The sequence below is a fragment of the Felis catus genome, chromosome B2 (genome assembly GCF_018350175.1).
Source record: "Felis catus isolate Fca126 chromosome B2, F.catus_Fca126_mat1.0, whole genome shotgun sequence".
NCBI classification, from domain to species: Eukaryota; Metazoa; Chordata; class Mammalia; order Carnivora; family Felidae; genus Felis; species Felis catus.
Window position 1 is genome coordinate 34,998,271 of NC_058372.1, and position 22,391 is coordinate 35,020,661.

The 22,391-nt window shown below is 43.1% G+C and overlaps 1 protein-coding gene across 2 annotated transcripts in view; it reads right to left on the reverse strand.

Moving 5' to 3' along the window:
- Window positions 1–2,294: 2,294 nt before the first annotated feature.
- The window catches only part of STK38 (serine/threonine kinase 38), a 41,733-nt gene continuing 21,636 nt past the window's right edge, over window positions 2,295–22,391 (reverse strand). For both annotated transcript variants that reach the window (XM_023253924.2, XM_045057458.1), the window contains exons 6-14: window positions 21,573–21,696; window positions 19,201–19,355; window positions 14,624–14,726; window positions 13,752–13,813; window positions 7,883–8,000; window positions 6,229–6,352; window positions 5,945–6,040; window positions 4,785–4,879; window positions 2,295–4,303 (exon numbers count right to left, since the gene is read on the reverse strand). In XM_023253924.2, coding sequence (XP_023109692.2) covers window positions 4,173–4,303; window positions 4,785–4,879; window positions 5,945–6,040; window positions 6,229–6,352; window positions 7,883–8,000; window positions 13,752–13,813; window positions 14,624–14,726; window positions 19,201–19,355; window positions 21,573–21,696 — 1,008 coding nt within the window. In that variant the 3' untranslated portion in view covers window positions 2,295–4,172. The remainder of the gene's footprint in view (window positions 4,304–4,784; window positions 4,880–5,944; window positions 6,041–6,228; window positions 6,353–7,882; window positions 8,001–13,751; window positions 13,814–14,623; window positions 14,727–19,200; window positions 19,356–21,572; window positions 21,697–22,391) is intronic.

Sequence of the window (22,391 nt, forward strand, 5' to 3'; positions counted from 1 at the left end):
AAGAAGTTTCCTGCGGAGGGGCGCCTGGGTGCCTCAGGTGAATGGTTAAGGGTCTGGCTCCTGATTTTGGCCCAGATCCTGATTTCACAGTTTATGAGCTCAAAGCCCCCACGTCAGGCTCTGAGCTGACAGTGCAGAGCCTGCTTGGGATTCCCTCTCCCTCCTCTGGGCGTGTGCGCACACTCTCAAAAATAAACAACACAACGGAGGTAAGAAGAGCTCCTCTGAATGGCTTTCGTTTGAGCCTGCGTGAGGCCTTCCAGACGGTGGTGTCTAGTGTCACCTGACTCCATGGTCTAGAGCTCCGGGGAGGAGTCCAGGAAGTCTTGCCCACTTTGAAGACCTCACCGCAGAAACGGCAGCTGAAGTCACAGGGTCGGGGAGATGACCAAGATCACATGAATAAGAAGGCGAAGGCAAAGGCATTGCTCGGAGGAGCACCAGCATTTAAGTGGTAGCAGAAGAAATACCAAGAAGGAAGTCAGGTCGGAGCAGAGGTTTGTTTTTGTTTTAAGAGTATGTGTGCGGCAGGTTGGTCAAGACGAGGACTGAAGGGAAGTCAATGGATATGGCTGTCAGGACACCAGTGACAGGAGAAATGATTATAAAAATGGAGACTAGCAGGTTTCACGCACAGGATAATTAATACATGTTTCACACGAGGGGCAGAAGTGAGGGGAGGGAGTTGAAGCGGGAGAGGGAAATGGGGAAGCGACAAAGGCCACTGCAGTGTTCGCGAAGGAACACCGGCTCCACACCTCTGCCACACTACAAGCCCACACCTGCCGGCCTCCAAAATCCCAGACCGCTCACTCGCATCCGCCAAGTCACTGCGGCTTAACCTCATCGGGGAGCTTCGCTCAGCTCCCCAGCACCGCCAGGTCGGCCTAACAGGACTGTTACACCACCACTAACGTAGCGGCTTCACGGCTGACGCCGCTTGCTCTCAAGCCACTTGGTGGGAATTCTCAAACTGCTCTGCGGTTCAGAAACCATGGCAGGCTCCCTGGCGCATTCCCAGAGGGCCCAGTACTGTGCTCCGTATATTATGGATGCTTAACTGTTACCTGGGGCAAGATGTTTTTCTTTGCAAATATGCCCGAAAAAGCATCATGGAGGTGGTTAAGTCAGTGGTGGCTCTTATAGCTCATTCCAGGGAAGTGTGTGCTACCTAGGAAGCGAAAATACCATTCACTGAATCCTTTCAGAGTTCCAGAAGAAACACCATTTGGGTTAGACACAGAGGGCCAGGAGTGACACAAGCAGGAGAAAGTGAAACCTAAATATGCTTTCCGAGCAAACAATTCAGAGAAGAGGCATTGGCAGTTGATGGCAGAGGATTCCTACTATGCCAGATAGGGGAGTCTTGAAACCGCAATCTGCTATTCGGAGCCTGAATATTAACCCCGGAGGAACTCCTCCATAGCTAACTTTTCAAAGTAATTCTAAAAGAAACAGCTCCTGGCTGGTCAGTCGTTAAGAGCATCCGACTCCCGATCTCAGGTTTGTGAGTCCAAGCCCCACACTGGGTGTGGAGCCTACTTTTAAAAAATGAAAGAAGAAAAACCGGTACTGAAGAGAATCCTGATGCACTCCTGAATCAAGAGGAGACTGAATGCTGACAGTATTCAGTTTCACTTCAGTATGCCATACAGTTCAAGTCCTGTCTTCTAACTCCCCCTAACGGGAGCAGGAAACGGAACTATCTGTGAACAGGACCAACACTGAGCCAATGGTTCCCAACATGTCTCTTGAAACCCGTAAGCTTTGCAAAGACAATACACATTGTGGCCGCAGTTCTGACGCCGGATGGCCTTTGCTTTCCCACCTCTTTCTGGGGCTCCTTTCCCTAAGCCAGAGGGGGACCCAACAGGACTCCTGCCCCGGTGGACCTGGAGGGCCGAGAAGCCCCATCCCAGGAGGCTGTGAGGTTCCCGGTCGACCCCAGGCGGGGTAAACAGCTGTACAAAGGGCCCACCAACTGACGGCACTTTTGTCAGCCGCTCTGCCCTCGGCCTAGCTGCAGGGGGAGAGCCCACCGTGCAGCCCTGCAGCCGGTGGGAAGAACAGACGCTCAGGGTCAACAGAAGAGCGGCTCTCACACAAACGCCGATTCAGAAGACGCGTTCTCAGCGAACGCGAAAGCAGGTCCCAGACTTCCTGAGACAGAAAAACACTCTGCCTGCATACGGGCAGGCAGTGTTCCAGTGGTCCGCAGACAAAGGGGCTGGAAGAAGCCACCAGCACTCTGCCCCTTAGAGTCACAAGCCACACTTGCTTTAAAACACATCAGGTTCACGGTGTTTTCTCACACAGTTTTATTCAGAAGTTTAAAATGTGGGCATTTTCCCCTAAAACAAACCGTCCCCTGCCACTCCCCACACACCATCACCACTCCTGTTAACTTCTCTTGAGCGTGCTTACCCCACATACTTGCAAAACACCTGGGGATCAAAACGTCAACTATTGGGTAATACAAAGGAACTACCAAGTTACACAAAAGCATCTCATTTACTTCCTTGTCACTAACAGACCATGAATGAAAGATTAAGGGGCAAACATTACCTTCATCCAAAGTTAATACTTCCCTATATTCCTTTTTTTTCTTCCTCTAAGACATTAAAACCCAAAGCAGTTTCATTTACTACTGTAACTCTGATATTACCCCATTTTTCTTTGCTGAATGGCTGAGCTAGGACACACTGTCAAGTTGATCCCAACCTCAAGCCTAGCAGAAAGCAGACTCCCAGTTGTAGCTTGGCCATGATGCTTTGCAACAGGCAAAATTACCACACAGGTGCAAATGATGCTTGAAGAGTTATCAAAAATTTTAAAATAATGCATTAAAATGGAGCCTCCACATTTTTCTGACGCAGCAAAATTCCTCTAAAGGTGGTGGCAGCTGTGAAAGAAAAGGCACTTTGTGCTAAAATTCAGAGGGTCTCTCGTGAGAATGCCACAGCGGAGAGGCCTGGTCAGCCAGAGCTGCAGGCTACCCTTTGGGTGGAGAGGCGCATCCCCCAGGAAGGCATCTGCAAAGGAAAAATTCGTAATCATGATTCCAAGGCAAAATGGTTACTTAAATCGGAGAGGAGAAATACCGAGAGAGAAGACAAAACACGGCTGCATCAAGGACTGAGGAGTGAACTTTACACGGATTCGTAGGCTGGCTCTGCACTTTCTAGGGGGCTGGTTCCTTCACTTCCAAGGAGGTTCCAGAGACCAAGCAGGAGCAGCACCTTAGCCAACAGGGGTTCCAGGCTTCCTGCCTCTGCCCGGACTCTCCCTGCTGTGTTCCCAGGAAGGAACCGAGTTCCTGCTGGCAGCACCTGCGGCTATCGCTGGTCCACGACAACGTCCGTCTTAGGGATTTTCTGATACGGCCATGAAGAGACACTGAAGGTTTTCCACGTGATCTGGGACTCCTTGGCAAGGCCCCGTGGCTTCTGGGCCTTCTGAAAGCAGTGAGAGATGGAGCTAGTATCCCCCATCAACACTCAGAAAAGCAGCTTGATGGGCAGGAGGAGAGAAATCACTGGATTGCAGGTCTTTATGCTAGTACCATAAATAAAGTGCACCGTGAATGGTGGCTATCCAAGCCACTCGCCCGAGGCCGAGGTATGGGGAGAAGCCCCCCACCACCCCCTCAGAGGACGGTGGGGCGTCTCCTTGAGCCAGAGTGCTGGCTGCTGAGGCTTTCGTTATTGCTTTATTTCCTTAGTACTATGGAGCTTTTAGCTGTAAAGGAAAAGAAATACTTGGTGGGCTTGGCAGAAAGCGTGTCTGTCACAAAAATCACAGAAATTGGCTGATATTCAGTAAGTACGTGTTACAATCTCAATAATGTTTGATGATGGCTGTTTTTTCTCCTTCATTCTGATGAACTTAGGAAAACGAGTTTTTTAAAACCTCTATCAAATTGGCTCACGATGCTTCTGAAGAAGCAGCACAGCTGTTTATGGCCGATGCAGTAGAAATGGTCGTCTTTGTTCTACAGGTTTTCGGATGCATTATGGAAGAGACTCCACTTACTATCGAGTTTCAGGAGTTTACCATGACACACCGGTGGGTTCCGGAAACTTCTTGGAAACTCTTTCAAAAGAGCATGTGAGAGGAAAACCGCAATGTTGTACAAAGAACTCCGCTCCATTTAGGGTTCTAGTTCAAGGATACTATTTTGCTGCTTTCATGTAGGAAGGTATAGCCCCCCGAGCCGTCAGGCCCTCAAAGCGCTTGTATGTGTAATTGATGAAGACCCAGTCTTTGTTCTTGTAGTCAGTCTCAGGGTGATTACTTGTAGCCACTGGGAAAGAAATAGATGTGAGAATTGATTCACTGCCTTACCCGAATGGACTACTCAGTACTGAAGACATGACATTCTGAAGAAGATACCACAGTTTCTAGTTGGGAAACATTGTTTTTTTTTTCACTCTGCGAACTGCCTGCGTTTGCTTGCCTATGTTCTTTGAACCTCCTATTTTTCACGGATACTTTAAAAGTTGTATTTTCCCACTTCCGTCATTTCAGGTCATCTAACCTTTAATTTAACAAATAAAAACCAAAGAACAAACCTGTGTGATGTACCCATCCAGTTCAAACATGGGAGTTTGTATTCAGTCTCCATTCGACAAGGTGTCACTGCTGCCCAGCATTAGCACTGGAAAACTACTCGCAAAGAACCGAAAGAACTGATGTTCCTCTACCTGACTTGTAAACACAACCCCAAAATGGGAGCGGAAATGATGTACCTATGAGGCAGCAGGAGGCAGTGTTGGGGATATTACCTGTTGGCTTAAGGATATCAGATTCCGGAAACTCATCGAAGTTTGAGGTATCATCGATGCTTTTGATTTCAATAGATATTGCAGCAGGTCTCTCTCTGCCAAGAACAGACATGTCAAAAATGACTGTGGTCAGTAATCACGCGGATCACTGCTGATTAAGTCTTTCTCCAAAAAAGCCCTCTGGTCGGGGCGCTGATAGCACAGAGCCTGCTTGGGATTCTCTCTCTTGCTCTCTCTCTGCCCCTCCCTGGCCTGTGCTCGCTCACTCGCTCGCTCTCAAAATAAATAAACTTAAAAAGCCCCCGGGTCTGACGTGGGAGGACTATCCGCTGGCAGGCAGCGTTTACTTTCTCTGAAAAGCTCGTGACACCGAGCGACCACGCCACCTGACCGCATCCAAACCAAATGAAAAAATACAAATAACAATTTTTCACAGCTGGGAAGAAAGACAAAAATAGTGAGAAAAATGAAAATCTAAACAATGCACTCCCCTCAAGGCCTGCCCCGTCTGTAAAAAGGGCAAGTAAACCTCTGGGTGCTCCCTCACGAAAGGCTCTGCGCTTCCTTCTACCAGAGGTTGTCAACAGAGAGAGTGGCTGAGGCGGAGGTAAAACTTACAGGAATGTAAGTCAGAACACAATCACGAGAGATGACGTCTTCGCCTTCTGTCTGGCAACCAACCAACCTGAGTAAGAAGGTCGGACGGCAGCAGGCGGTGCAGGCTGTTGCTGCCACTGGCTGCGCTCCGCAACCGCCACCGTGGCCACGTCCACCTCCCTCCCCACCCCCATCCTTCTTCCTCTTTCTTCCCTACCTCCCTATGCGTGGGGACAGCCCTGCTGGTGGCCCCCTGGTATAGAGAAGCTGGTGTGTTCTAGGTAAAAGCAAGGGCAACGTGCTTCTTAGGTGCTCCCTTCACCACGGAACCCGAAGTTCACTTCACTCTGGAAATAACTGCTGGCTTCCCCATACCCCACGCCACACGGCTGACCGGAAGCCCCAACTCCCAATCCTCACCGCGAACAAAGACAAGAAAAGACCCTGAATCTCTGAGCAGCTCTCTTCCCTTACGTGACTTACCGATAACAGTGTTTCTAAATTACTATTAAACAAATTACAGACTTTCTAAAATAATCCCGAAAACTTTTATATGGATATACCTGATATGTTCCCAGTCAACGCCTTCAAAAAAAGAGTTACTTTTGATTTCCTCAACTCCAGGGGCTCCAATTCTATGTTCCCACTCACAGCAGAATCTGGAAAACACAGAGGCCTTTCAGCATACCTCAAGTAATCACTTTGGAAAAAGAAAAAGAACTCCCCCCTCCCCCCTTTTTTAAACAGAGGGATGGGAGAGAGAGGGGGCAGACCAGGTAATAATTTAAGTTTAAAAATATGAATTCATTCATGTCAGAAAGCCTGGGTGGGAAGTGTTCTCTAATACCTCAAAATTAGATCCTTGGCTTTCTCAGAAATAGGAACTTCTGGAGGAAAAGTCAAAGTTTCTTTCCAGTTCATCACCTTCTTATATGTCTCTTGAGGGGTCTCAGAACAGAAAGGTGGGTAGCCTGTCATAAAAAAAGCACTTCAGAGCTTTTACATCCCAGAACTTTGAATCTGCCTGACAGTATTCTCCTTAAGATGATTCTATATATCTTCAACCCTCCATGACACGCACAAGATTTCCACTCATTCCAGAAAACATCTGAACTAATTTTTCATTCTCCCCCAAACTCCTAAACCCAAAGTGAGTTTGTGCTTCTGGTACCACAAAAGGAGCCGGCTCAGAGCTGAAGTTGGGAAAAGAAGGGAGGACACACAGAGGCTGCACACATGGAAACCACTGCACCCAAAGAAGAGAGGAAAGGGTGGAACATCATTAAGAAATGACTCCGTTCTAGGAATATCCTTACGCGGGTAAAGTGCCAAACAAGTTGGTAAGAAAAAAAACAGGGAGGCGCCTGGATGGCTCAATCCGTTAAGCGTCCAGCTTCGGCTCAGGTCATGATCTCGCAGTTGGTGGGTTCAAGCCCCACGTCGGGCTCTGAGCTGACGGCTCAGAGCCTCGAGCCTGCTTTGGATTCTGTATTTCCCTCTCTCTCTCCCCTCCCCCACTCGTGCTCTGTCTCTGTCTCTCTCTGTCTCAGAAATAAACAAACATAAAAAGAAAAAAAAAAAAAACCACAGGCTTTAAAAGTGACCACCATGCCTCTTACTGAGAACTACAGGCAAGAGGATAAATACTCTCATACCATATTACTCCGCATGCCCTCCACACAGATCACATCTGCCTCCACCGGCATCCATCCAGCGTCTCCAGAGACAACACCGCCAGAGGCCACACCAGTCACCCACAGAATCGCTCAGTACAGCCACGATACACTTACTCTTCTAGTGCTCTCGGGCATATGACCACCCCACCCCCGCCGACCAGAATGTCCCCCAAATACCCAGACACACCATCCAAATAAGAGGGAGAGAGATCAGAGGATTCCATGCTTTGAAGGCTTAGAGAAAGGAAGGGGACAGCAAATAAGTAAAGAGCATGTGAGGCAATGCCCAGTTAAAGTTCCCTGCATACAACGAATGTTTAACAAATGTCAGTGACTGAAAGAGCTGCCAGATGGAGAGGATGAAAATGCAGAATGGATAAATGATCAGCAAAGCAACCGCAGGATGCCAGCAGGCCAGAGAATATACTTGGCTATTTGACGGCCGAGCTTTCTGCCTAGGAAACTTCACGTTGAAAGACAAGAGGGGAGGGGCGCCTGGGTGGCGCAGTCGGTTAAGCGTCCGACTTCAGCCAGGTCACGATCTCGCGGTCTGTGGGTTCGAGCCCCGCGTCAGGCTCTGGGCTGATGGCTCGGAGCCTGGAGCCTGTTTCCGATTCTGTGTCTCCCTCTCTCTCTGCCCCTCCCCCGTTCATGCTCTGTCTCTCTCTGTCCCAAAAATAAATGAACGTTGAAAAAAAAAAAAAAAAAGAAAGAAAGACAAGAGGGGAGAAGTGCTTAGACCACCCCTAATCAAAACAGTCTATTATCAGTAAGCGACTCAACCCTGGCTGCACAGAGAAAGCCCCCTGAAAGCATGCAACTTACCGATAAGCATCTCGTACATGATCACGCCGAGCGACCACCAATCACAGAGCTTGTTGTACCCGGTCTGCATGAACACCTCAGGAGCGATGTAGTCAGGAGTGCCTACTGTGGAGAAAGCCTGAAACAGGTAGCACGCATCAGGGGGCTCAGCAGGCAGGAGGGTGCCCAGAGTTCTGCTCCAGAGACCAAAGGTTTCAAGCACCATCTATGGCTACCCCCAAACTAACTGCACAGGATGGCCCAGGAGCTTAATGGCAAGTCTGATTTGCCAGAGCACTTCCAAAATGAACAGTGAGGCGAGAGACCATTCCCAAATACAGCCAGAGCCCACAGTCCACGAGGACACAGGATCCACGTCCACTAGTACCGTAAGTGACCGAGTACCCAGAGAATGCCAGGCTCTGTACTTAAATGCTTATGAGCCTATTTAGTCCTGACACAACTCGGTAAAGAGGACTTTAGTAGTCCAACTTTGCAGATACAAAAAATCTAACTCCCAAAGCAGCTTTGTTCACAGGCTCAGAACTAGTTAAGTGGCAGAGCTCAGTGTGCAAATTTAATACCTTGTCTAAATCCTCCCTCTTTCTACCACCAACATTCCTCGATTTGACAAAATCGTAAAGGGAAGCTTTATTATCTATCACAAGCTAGTCATATCCTATAGGTTAGAGATTTACATCAATTTACCAAACTTACTTATTTATGTAAATAGTTCTTAGGGGAAATTTTTCTAAATTCAAGTAATCTACTGTCATGTACAAGGACTACAACACTAGGGGGAAGTACACTCAGAGCCTTCCACTGTGCTCAGAATTTGAGAGTTTACAACACGGAAGACTCAGATTTATCTAAGTGCTTCTGATATTATAGTACTTTTTTTTTTTTTAACATTTATTTATTTTTGAGAGAGAGAGCACACGAGTGGAGGAGGGGCAGAGAGAGGAGGACACACAGAATCCGAAGAAGACTCCAGGCTCTGAGCTGTCAGCACAGGGCCCGACACGGGGCCTGAACTCACAAACTGCGAGATCATGACCTGAGCTGAAGTCGGATGCCCGACCAACTGAGCCACCTAGGCGCCCTTGTAGAACTTCTAAAATAAAAAAAAAATTATACCTGTGTTGTCTTTGGAAAATATTTACTATGGAATACTGCAAACATACAGAAAAAAAAAACAGGACAATACAACACATGTGTACCAACTGCCCATACTAACAAGATGAATATTTGTCTCAGATCAATTTTTTTAAACACAAAACTACACAATTAAAACCAGATCCTCCCTCCTCTCCTACTGAAGTCCAAACCACCCTAAAGTTGCAGTGCTATGCTTGTATGAATATTTGCATAACTGGCATGATATTACTTCCCGAACATTTCAACTTTTTTTTTTTTAATTTTTTTTTTCAACGTTTATTTATTTTTGGGACAGAGAGAGAGCATGAACGGGGGAGGGGCAGAGAGAGAGGGAGACACAGAATTGGAAACAGGCTCCAGGCTCTGAGCCATCAGCCCAGAGCCCGACGTGGGGCTCGAACTCCCGGACCGCGAGATCGTGACCTGGCTGAAGTCGGACGCTCAACCGACTGCGCCACCCAGGCGCCCCGAACATTTCAACTTTTAATAAAAGGTTTCATCTGGTGCTTAATTATTCTACATAATGCTACAACTTGCTTATTTAACTTAACATTATGATTTTGAGATTTATTCACGGAGCTCTGGCTCACCCATTTCACTGCTGTACACCTGTCCATTATACAAATGTCATAATTTTTTTTTATCCATTCTTCTGCTGCTTCTAATGTTTCACTATGACAACACCTGAGTAAACATTCCCGTGACACCTCCTGGGCACTACAGTGAGAATTTCTCTCGAGGATATAGCAGAAACAGTGTCACTGGGTCTTGCATTATGAGCATCTCCAACTTAACCAGATGTCTTCCAACTAGCCTCCAAAGTGGTTATACCCATTTAAACACCTCCAGTGGGGATGAGCTCCTGGTTTTCCATATCTCACCAACACTTGGTTTTGTCAGACTTTCTAATTTTGCCAATCTGATGAACATGAAATGGGATCTTATGTTTTAATTTGCATTTCCTTTATTTCTAGTAAGCTTGAACATGTATTTATATATTAATTAGCCACTCAGGTCTTTTTTCTGTGAATTCCCATTCAGATCCTTTGCCCATTTGTTTTTTTAGTTGCATTATCTTTTTTTTTTTAATTGATTCATTGGAATTCTCTATGAATCACGGCATTAATCCTGGGATTCAGGAAATTAATCCTTTTTAGTTTTAGAAATTGAAGATATCTTCTCCCAGTGTGAGGATTATCATTTTTATTATCATTTTTAAGTGATGTGATAATTTATTATATACCCAAAAATGTGTAATTATCAAATTATGAAGCATGACAATAAAAATGAATAACTATAAGTTCAACTAAAGAACTGAATTATTCCCAATGTCATTAGACCTAAATTTGCACTCCTCTCCCTTCTGTCAGCCCACCTCTCCTAACCTCCTAATCTGACCTTACAGGTCAATTTTGTTTATCATTCCTAAAGAAATTTAATTTTGCCCACGTCTCTCTCTAAATGAGATCTCAGTTTTATTTTGGGGCTTTGTAAAAATGATGTCATTCTACATGCAGTCTTCTGCTATTTTTCTTCTCGATGTCTTGTTCCTAAAATTGTCCCATGATGTCACATGCAGCTGTAGTTCAACTATTTTCATGGTTGTAAAATATTCTATCCCACAGTGTAACCATTTTCCTGTCTATGGACACTGGGTTAGTTCCAGTTTTTTGCTATTACAAAAATGCAGTGAACATTCTTATCCATGGCTCCTGGTTCCCAAGCACAAGATGCCCCAGACCATATGACTAGGGGCAGAAGTGCTGCTTGTAGGGCATGCACATGAATTATAAGATAATCCCAAAGCAGTGGGAGCATGTGGCTTATTTTTCATTTGTTTATGTCTTTCAATATACAGAAGGGTTTTTTTTTTCCTTTAAAGTAGTAAAATCAAGTTTTACGATCTGTACTTCTTTTATCTTCATATTAAAAAAAAAAAAAAAAAAATCCTTCCTTACTCCAAGATCATGAATACACTGCCCTGTTCTTTCTTCTAAAATTTTTCAAGTTTTATTTTCCATCTACAATTTATTTTTGTGTATACTGTAAGGCAGGAATCCATTTTTTCCACATAGAATTGTACATTGTTTTTTCTTTTTTACGTGGTTTTCTCTTAAATACAAATATTAAATAACATAAATGCCAGTTGTTTCAAAGTCTGAGACATGGGGGCGCCTGGGTGACTCAGTTGTTTAGGCATCTGACTCTTGATTTCAGCTCAGGTCACGATCTCACAGTTCATGGGATAGAGCCCCAGTCAGGCTCTGCACTGCCTGCGTGGAGCCTGCTTGGGATTCTCTCTCTCCTTCTCCCTTCTCTCTGCCCCACCCCCTGCTCAAATGTGCACGCATGCTTGCTCTCTCTCAAAAAAAATAAGTAACTTTAAATAAAGAAGTAAAAATAAAGTCTGAGACATGGACTGGACCCTCCCCAAGAAGTATTTTCATTCTAATTATAAAGGCTAAGAAACTACAGCAACCCTTCAATTCAGAAAGTAGATTTATTACAGCAAAGCCAAGTGCTAAGTAAATCTTATTTGTTAAAAGATTTGTATTATAAAACCAGGGATTGGGTGCCTGGTGGCTCAGTTGGTAGAGCATGTAACTTCACCTCAAGGTTGCAAATTCGAGTCTCACGTTGGGCACAGATTACTTAAAAAAACAAATATAAATATTTTAGCCCAGTGGCCAAAAGTTAAACCCTGGCTTGCTTTAAAAAAAATAATAAAAAATCACAGAAGAGCCTTATCTTACGTTAGCTTCCAAAACACAGGTAAATATCAGTTTCCCAATAATGCAGGAGCTACTATTTAAGAAACGGTCTCTTGGGGTGCCTGGGTGGCGCAGTCGGTTAAGCGTCCGACTTCAGCCAGGTCACGATCTCGCGGTCCGTGAGTTCGAGCCCCGCGTCGGGCTCTGGGCTGATGGCTCAGAGCCTGGAGCCTGTTTCCGATTCTGTGTCTCCCTCTCTCTCTCTGCCCCTCCCCCGTTCATGCTCTGTCTCTCTGCCCCTCCCCCGTTCATGCTCTGTCTCTCTCTGTCTCAAAAATAAATAAACGTTAAAAAAAAAAAAAAAAAAAGAAACGGTCTCTTTAGTGGAGGCCCTCAACCTTCACTATACAGTAAAATCACCCAGAGTCCTTTCAAAAAATCAAATACACAGATTATATGCCCCAAACCAACCGAATCAATCTGTGGGAGTAGGACCCAGACATCAATAGGTTCTGAAGTCCACAGGTGATTCTGATGTGCAGCCAAGGTTAAGATCTACTACTCTATGGAGAGACACAATAGAAGCATCTGATCAAATTTGTTCCTGGCATTTCCTAACCCTCAACAAGCTATGCAAACAGTTTTTCAACCACATACAGAATTCAAACACTTCCAGAGTATCAGAGTTCCTACGGAAAGGAGACTATGATGTGACTGACTATACCAACCTTAAGTATCCCCAAGTTAACGTTAGAAAAAAGATATCAAAGATGAATTTCAGTTACCACATCTCCAGAAGTGTTTGGTTTAAGACCATGCCTCCTCCACGGCCCAGGTTTAACAAAAATATTCATTATGCTCATAGCATGGTCTGAGGCCTACCAGTGGGCCTCAAATCAAAAAATGCAAGCCTTTCTTTTGATGCTTTCTTAACCTTACAGGCATCCTTTTTCACCATGACAGTCAGCTACTACCAGTGACCTACTAAATGAGTTACTAAAGATACTACAGAGAACTCTGATTCAGCGTTTCACTAAGAATAAGAAGTCTGACCGAACACACTATTTGACAAACCTGCGAAGTCACTACCGTATACACCGACTAGCAGAGGTGCGCCATTTCTAGATGATAGGTGTGTGTGGCCATCATTCCGAGTTAGTCATTATTTTCCCCAGCCGCTACTCTTGCCTCCTATGACCAGTTGTTAGTTTAACTTTACCATCATTTACTTCATTTGCTATGGGTTTCTAACGAAGCCTAAGAATGTGGTGATACACATTTCTATGATGTCCGGTCAATAATTTTCCAAGAACTAGACACTGGACTGCACTTCAAATATAAATGAATGATTCGGAATAAAAGTTTGCCTAGACTGCAATATTTCACTGGTTAATCTGTACTTATTTAAATAACTTCCAACATACTATCAATAGGTAAATGCAATAATGTTACTTATTTTTAAGCTTGTAGGACATAATTTTATATGTATATACTTAAATACTTATAAAGTAAATTATAAGCACTTCCCTTAAACTGCTCTCCAATTTTTATCACTAAGTCCTCTTTTCCACCACAAGGTAGGAAAGGGTGGGGCAGGTGAATTGAAGAGTCTTGACTTGCCTAAGTGAATCAAAATTGTAAAAGTTTGAGACCCACTGCCTTAAAGCTCTGGGTAGGTATTTGTAACTTAGTTTCATCTTGAGAGACCTCCAGCTTAAAGATAACCCCTTTACCACCATAAAAACAGGCAACAAGGGGAGTGGGAAGGAAAGGGCTTGTCACGAACGTAAGAACTCAAAATGAAGTCCTCCACTGAAAATGTCACAACCTGAACAATACTATCTTCCCTCCTTCAAAAGATTACCTTTCGCTCCACGGACACAATGACAGCGTTCTATTAAGATAATCTTAAAAGGTACAGATGTGCTGTAAACATTTACTGAATGCAAATTTATGTACCTATTTTTAAAATTTGTTCATACTTGGTTTGTAGCATTTAAGAAGCCACAGATATTACTTACTAGCTGACGTCTGTTTCTTTTCCAGGTTTCTGCTTTCCTTTTGGAATTCATGTTCTGGAAAGCTAAAAGTAGAGACAACAAGTTCTAATCAACGTTCAAACAGGTATGTTTACTACTTTTTTGGGCTGGTTCAAGCCACATGAAGCCTTAAAGTTTTGCTTTTCTGCCCATACATTAGTAACTCTGAATAACACTTCCCAGCAAGTCTGTAAATCCAAATCAAAGGCACTGAAGCATTAGCTCAAAGAATCATACAGTCACGTGGATCATGTGGCCAGGCCTTCATCAGAATTACGGGGGATACAGTTTCATCAGAAGCAAAGGTCCCAAAGTGGACCTAGACATTGATAATTTCTCAAAGCTACCATCAAGTTTCCAAGAACAGTACTTGGTACATAATCAGAGACTTCTGAATTTATAGTACATTTTTGGCTTCAGTTCTCCAGGATAAACTGTAACTGTACCACACAGTTTCAATGGTTTGACAGGACTGGAGTGAAAGTAACACTCATAAAGATCAATGTCTTTCTGCCACAACAGAAAGAAGCACCTGGGATAAATCTAATCTGGAGCTGGTCCCAGGACATTTTCCTCTACTACTTTTGCTTGCCTGCCCCACATTCATCCCCAGTAACCTTCTCAGTAGAGCTCCAAAGAAGGCTCTTTGCAACATCAGCCTTAGTACATCTGGTAGCACTCATCTTGCCTCACATACAATAAAAACCACAGGCACACCTGAGAAGATATTTTTATTCTCTAGATTCATGCCAGGAGAATCTCCTAATCTGTCCTGCATATTTTGGTTACCAGGGTAACAGCTCTTCTACGCCCAGGTAAGGGATAAGAAGGCTAACATCATTGTTTACACTTACTGAAATCACTGGGGAGGCTGTGGTTCAGATTCCTATAAAATTCAGTCCTATGTGCTTTTTTCAGTCCTGTGCAAAGGCCAAAGTCAGAAAGCTTCACGTGGCCCTATGGGGAAGAAGAAACAAGGTAATGGATGAACATTCATGGATGTGGAACAGACATTCTATTTTCTAGCTCCTTATAGTATCCAATACACCTCCACAAAGTATACTGTCTTTTTTTCTTTGATTATAGGGAAAAATAAATTAAAAATAAATTTTTAAAAGATCACCCCAAATCCTATTATTCGAATAAAAGTATTTCAATTCTTACATATTACCTTTTTGTCCAAACATAAACTTCCCAACACAGTTGAACTCTCCATGGCATCTAAAAATACTTTTACTACTTCTTGGGGCTCCTGGGTGGCTCAGTCGGTTAAGCGTCTGACTCCTGGTTTCAGCTCAGGTTGTGATCTCACAGTCTGTAAGTTTGAGCCCCAAGTCAGGCTCCGCGCTGATATGTAGAGCCTGCTTGGGATTCTCGCTCTCTCCCTCTCTCTCCGCCCCTTGCTCTCTCAAAATAAACTTAAAAAAATAAAGATACTCTTACTACTTCTTAAACTAATGCACTCAAATATTCCTGTGTTTCTATATGGTCTTCAAAATCACCATTTTTAATGTGTACATAATATTCAAATGACTTAGTACATCATTGTTTACCTAACCATCCTCCTCATACTGGGTGTTTATTCCATTTCTAATTCCTCACTCCATGTAATGTGGATTATAAGCACCCTGTGATAGAGAGGGTCTGTGCCCCCAAATCTAACCATGCACGGTACAGAGGATGGTCTTAATAAACGATTGTTAATGAGTAAATAAATCTTTGTTCATATAACTTCTTCTCTGCTTGAACTATTTCATTAGGATACATTCCAAGGAATAAATTATTCCAAAGACAGAGAATAAACTTTATTACATAGTTCTTGACAAATGTTGCTATACTGTATTTCAGTCATAAGTGTCTGACTTTATCATACTCTTCAAGGAACACTCACACCTCCTCTGAGCCAGGCCCCACGCTTTAAATGTGTAATCTCATTTATAACTCTTAAGTCACATCTCACTGACTCAGACTCATTAAATGACTTGCTGGTGAAATGGCAGAACCAAAGCCAAAAATCAATCCATGTTCCTTCTCCCAGACCAAGATTCCCTTACCCTCCCCAATCCCTGATCCCACCTGGAAAATGGAGATAATGGTATCTTCTTGGTAGGAATGATGACAATTAATGCATATAAAGATCTTAACCTAGTGCCTGGCACATAACTAGCTCTAAGTAAGACAGGTGTTCTTGGGGTAGTGAAATTTCAAGTAGATAAGAAGGTAAACCCAAAAATAGGGGAGGGAATCCTGATGCTCGGGGATCTACATTGCTCAAGGTCACACACTTAGAAGTGGTGTGGCCAGGGGCACCGGGGTGGTTCAGTCAGTTGAGTCCAGCTCCTGGCTTCAGCTCGGGTCATGATCTCACGGTCTGTGAGTTCAAGCCCCGCACCAGGCTCCGTGCTGATAGTGTGGAGCCTGCCTGGGATTCTCTCTCTCCCTCTCTGTTCCACACCCCCACCCCCTGCCGCTGCTTTCTCTCTCAAAACAAATAAATAAACTTAAAAAAAAAAAGTGGTGTGGCCAAAGACTTCAACATCTGTGATCTACCCATACCACCTTCCTCCAGGACATCCTTGGGCCTTAATATACAAACTTCTCAGGATACATGAGGCTACAGAAGCCCTGCTCAGATGGGTCAGTTTTATTTTGTTTTGTTTTGAAGAAATCCCATTAGGTTTGGCCGTGTGTGTGTGTGTGTGTGTACCCATGCGTGTATGTATGCCCAACAAAGTAAACTGCCAAACAAAGACAGATTTGAACCTGCTAACCTGGTATCATTTTTTTCAGATTTTTAAACAACTTGTTGTATAAGTCAAGGAACAGAGTTTAATTTAGAGTTCTCAAAATTACATTTCACCTGGACACCTCTAAGAAAAGAGAGTGTCTTAAAAAGCAGTTACCTGGAACAAATGCTATTCAAGCCTAAATTTTCAGGGAATTCTGTAGGTATCCAAAGTATGTGGCAGGAACTCAAAACATCTACACTTTCACTTCTAGAATCTGTATGGTTGAACACCGAAATGAGCTCGCTTGTGAAAACATCTTTCTACAAGTCTGGGCTAGCATCTTGTAGAGAGCAAACCTGCACCTAAAAGGGTTCCCCACTCCTCCTCATTATATTGAGGGCCCAAGTTCTTGGCTTTCAATATGTCTGCTAGACCTGAACAGAGACTACAGGGTGCAACTAAACCTGCACTAAGGCACCTGGGGCACAGGATCAGGGCATCTGAACCCGACTACACAAAGTAGGGCCAGTGCTTTATTAAAATATATCTGAGGGGCGCCTGAGTGGCTCAGTCGGTTAAGGGTCCAACTTTTGGCTCAGGTCATGATCTCACGGTTCATGGGTTTGAGCCCCACGTTGGGCTCTGTGCTGGCAGCTCAGAGCCTGGAGCCTGCTTTGGATTCTGTGTCTCCCTCTCTCTCTGCCCCTCCCCTGCTTGTGCTCTGTCTCTGTCTCTCAAAAATAAACATTAAAAAAATTTATATACATAGAATGACAGAAAAATACGTTTATATACATTAACATTTTTTTTAGGTTCAGAGAACCTTCAGAGAAGATTCTAAATCTTTCTTTTTTTTTTTTTAAGTTTATTTATTTACTCTTGAGGGAGAAAGCAAGCAAGGGAGAGGCAGAGAGAGGGACAGAATCCTAAGCAGGCTCCATGCCCAGCGCAAAGCCTGATGCAGGGCTCCAACTCACAAACTGTGAGATCATGACCTGAGCCAAGATCAAGTTAAACACTTAATCGACTGAGCCACCCAGGTGCCCCAATATATACATTAACATTTTAAAAGCAGAATACCAAGCTACAAGCTACTTTTAGGATGTTAACTGTATATAAATTATAGACACAAATAGAGAAGGTATTGAAGCTATTGTACCAAAATAGTGGTTATCTTTGAATGATGAGATTATAGGTTATGTTTCTTCTTTATAACTCTTTGTACTGTTCAAATTTTCTACTGTGCATACACATTATTCTTATGATCAAGAAAAAGAAATTATTTGATACATCTCCAGCCTTCTTGAAATAGAAAGATAGTTTTTTTAAAGAACGTACACCAAAAGTTCAGGTTTTTCAAAGACAGCAAGAAAACTATTAAAAAACAACAAGAGGGACGCCTGGCTGGCTCAGTCAGTGGAGCATGTGACTCTTGATGTTGGAGTTGTGAGTTTGAGCCACATGTTGGTGTAGATTACTTAAATACATAAAACAAGACAAAGAAAGAAAAGAAGGAAAAGAAAGAAAAGAAAGAAAAGAAAGAAAGAAAGATACTCAAAGAATTAAATTCACTTTTCTCCTTAAAAGTCCAGACAATTCTGTGTAACAGAACAGAACATTCTAAAAATTTTTTTAATGTTTATTTTTATTTTTTCAGAGAGAGAGAGAGCACAAGCAGGGAAGGGTCAGAGAGAGAAGGAGACAGAGGATCCAAGGCAGGCTCCACACTGACAGCAGAGAGCCTGATGCGGGGCTCAAACCCAAGAACTACGAGACTGCAACCTGAGCCATAAGCCAGACGTTTGACCAACTGAGCCACCCAGGCACCCCTAAAATGTTAAAGCTGGAAGGGACTGTGGAGCTTCTCTGAATCGATATCCTCACTTTATAGATAAATGAGGACTGGACAGTGGGGAGGCCTGCCAAGGAGCAGCCAGAAACCTAGCAACACAGGGGTTCTCTTCTGATCTGCTGTGAGTTTACAAACCAAGCAACTGAACTCGTTTGCACGGCTAAAGAATACATAAGCCAGTCCAGAGGTTGAGCAGGACTCTTCTTTAAGCAAAGGACAAAGGATCTGGAACCTGAACTCTGACACAGACTGCCGTTTTTGTTTGCCTTACTTCCCAGTTCTTGACTGGGTTCAAGAATAAGGTTGCCCAACAAAGGGATTCCCAATAGGCGATGCATCAGTAGAGTTAATTATATGCTAATTATAGTTAATTATGGGCTAGGAAAAGACAGTACCTTTGGCTTTATTATAAAATAAGCTTCTAAATCAGTTTTCAGGGCGTCCAACTCTTGATTTCAGCTCAGGTCATGATACTACAGTTCGTGAGATCGAGCCCCACATCAGGCTCTGCACTGACAGTGCAGTGTCTGCTTGGGATTCTCTCTCTCCCCCTCTCTCTGCCCCTCCCTCGCTCTGTCTCTCAAAATAAATAAACTTTAAATCAATTTTCCTCTTAATCATTTTCAAAGATGTCCTTTATTTTTAAGGAGAGTGTTCAAATTATAGAATCATACACCTTTCAGAGAGGGGAAGTAGCAGCAAACTTACCTAATAAAAAAAAAGAGAAAACTATACAAAGACTATACAAAGCAATTCGTGGCTCCCTGTGATTACCACAAGCATTGCAGGTATTAAAGCAGACACTGCTCAGATGAGGAAATACACACTGGCTATTCCCCCACCACAGTACCTTGCTGTCCAGGAGAAGGTTGTCTGGCTTGATGTCTCTGTGGATGAATCCAAGTTGGTGAATGGAGTCTATTGCTAATACTGTTTCTGCTATATAAAACTGAGTCTCCTCTTCTGTCAGGGTATCTTTTTTCATTAACAGGGTCATCATGTCCCCTGGAAACAAGATACAAAGCCAACACACACACATACATACACACACACACACACACACACACACACACACACAAACACACACACAACAATGCATGAGTAAGTGCCAGTTTTCAGATAGGTCTTCCCTATCTGCCTACATAAGGCAGTGCTAAACAGGACTCTTTTGTGTTCCAGAAACTGACCCACACTGCCGACATGGGTGGAAATGGTAAGTAGTTTCTAACACTTAAAGGTAAAACATTCACAGCCACAGAGAACAAAATGCTTTTAACCTAACCTGATGCTGACCACTAAGCAGTGATTCCCATTTTATTCTGGAGAGAAAAAGGAAAATTCTCTCACACTTTAAAAAAAAAAATTCCTTAGGGTAAGTTTTTGGACTGGGGGAAAAAGTTACTTTACTTTTTAATTTGTCTGCAAGCTACCATTTCCACATAGGTTATACCACCATTGTTATAAGTATAGGCTGAAATGCCAAACAAAAACTAAATATATGAGGAGACTGAAAACAAGCTCTCCAATTTGTTTACAAAACACCTGAACATAAATAAAAAGGTGAGATTTAGGTAGCACAGTGTAAGTCAACAAAAGCTAAAAAGGAACTGAAAATGCTACGTACTGGGGTATGCAATGGCTGCCTCTCAGAAGTGCAAAGTGAACACGCCCCAAGATCAGCAGAGTGTTTTCTCCACTGTTATTATAGGTAAATACACACCAATACGCTTTATGCGACTTTTACAACACAGGATCAGTATTCTAGGTAAACTCCCTAGTTTTCTGCAAAGTCAAAATTTAATTATTTCGGCTTACTATCAGCAACATAAAATGGTGGGGGAAAAAAGATTCTGATCCTAACTCAATGGTTAGACAAAAGCAAAGCAAAGAAAATATTTAGAAGTAGTTTAAAGCTAAGAGAAACAGGAAAGATTCAGTTTAGATTCCATATAAAGCCAGTTATGGTCGGAAAACAGGGAAAAGAGAAAGAAACCTCTGATTTTAATAGAGCATCATGCTGCTTTTTGAATTTCACTTGTAACTTTGGGGGAATTTTTTGTATTCTTAGAGAAAACTGGATATTTTACACTCAGGCAAAAATTAAACCATTTATGCTCTCTTTTTTGACCCAAGACTTGAAAAACAGGATTCCCTAACCATTCCTGGCAGCTACATATTCCATCTGGAGGCACACCAGAGATGTGGGGGTGGGGCACTCAGGCCAGCTCTAAGGTAGCTGTGTGGCCTCAGTGCTGTGGCTCAGGAGAGCAGAGTTTGCCCAGATCAGAGAGCTCAAGCCAGATGGTCTATGGCTCTGAGGCCAGCTCCACGGAGGGCAAAGGGCGGGGTCCAGGAGACATGAGAAGTTATGGAAGACGGGGTGTGTAAGGCTTGGGGAGACCCGTGTCAAGGGGCTGGTGACTGAGCTGCTTCTTATTCCTATTTAAGGACTAGCATCTAAATGTTAAAAAGTTTCTCCTCATTCTATCAGACTCTTCCCTAACTTTCATCAATTGTTCATAAAAAACTGGTGACCCTAGATCTAAATAAAAGTTGTCACAAGATCAAAATATTATGGCACAGTTACATTTGCTTTGCTATAGAACCAAAAAGAGAAAAAGTTTTCTTTTTTTCCCCCACCAGAGTGTGCTCACAGCTCATCTGTTCACTGGCAAACAGACTGTTCCCCAGGACAGATGGTATATTCTGTTACGGGTTTACTTTGGAGCTGTCTCAGGAGACACACATGCTGAGTTATGTAAAACTTGAAATCTCAGAAATGAGAGACTGAGTCTGGCTACTAATATAGGTAATGAGAAATTCACTCCTTATTAATGTAAGTTATACCAAAAGATAAAAAGTTGAAGCAAATCACATAATAGCTTCAATCTGGTCATTTGGGTAACTGATTATACGTGATTCCCATTGACAGGAGAGCAGGCAGAGTCCCTAGTTTATTCCTATACATTTAAAAAGAAAAATAAAAGAAAGAAATGTCCATCTGAAATCATGAGAATGAGTGAGAAGGTTACTTTTATGGCACTAAGAATTGTAGAAAGGCACCCCAGCACAAGACAGGTTACTGACCTCCTTTACAGACCTAAAAAAGATTTAGAAAGCAACTTTGTGAACACGATTAAAAGCAGAAAGGAGGGTTAATTGATGTGAGAGAGAAACCACAGAACAAAAAGGAAAAATGACCTTTCATCGTCAAGTAATTACCTCCAGGCAGGAACTCCATGATTAGGTAGAGGTTTAGCTTATCCTGAAAACTATAGAACATTTTCACAACCCACAAACTGTCTGCCTCCACTAGAATGTCACGCTCCGCACGAATGTGGCCAACCTGGAGGTATACGCATTTGATTAATGACAAGCCTTGCTCTGCTTCATTAGACTGTATATTTGTTTAAACAAGTTAAGTACCGTTTGAGTATTCAATTGTGATGATGCAAAAGATCTAATTTATGCTTAGGCAAACCTATGAACTCAAAATTGACAACACTGGACTTGACGGTATTCAGTCATGAACACTTGAGTGATGAAAGGCTTACAAAAGGACAAAATGAATGGCTGTCATGCAAACGGCAACTTTAACAGTGCTGTCAATTGAACCTGTGATTAATTAAAAGTACCATTCTTTTGCACATCTTTTTGCTCTAATAACCTTTTATGACAAAAATTAGTCCCCAAGATGAAACTCTCTAAACAAGTCCTGCCTCAGGTCTGCAATGGTGTCCGCAATGACGGTGCCCTGGCTGACAATTCTAGAATACCATACCACAGTATCCAGTTCGCTGCTGTGCACAGAGTATGTGCTCAATTCTTACGGAATGGAAATACAAGAATACCTAAGAAGAGTTACTGATTCGAATTTATGGTATTTCCAGCTTTCTGCTCTTACTAAAATATCTAGCCAAGGGAGACCAAATTGCCAAAAGGTTTAGGAGAACTGGCAGAACTACTGACAGAACTACATTATTTCATAATAATGTTTTATCATCAAATTTACCTTATCTACTTGAAATATGTAAGAGTAAT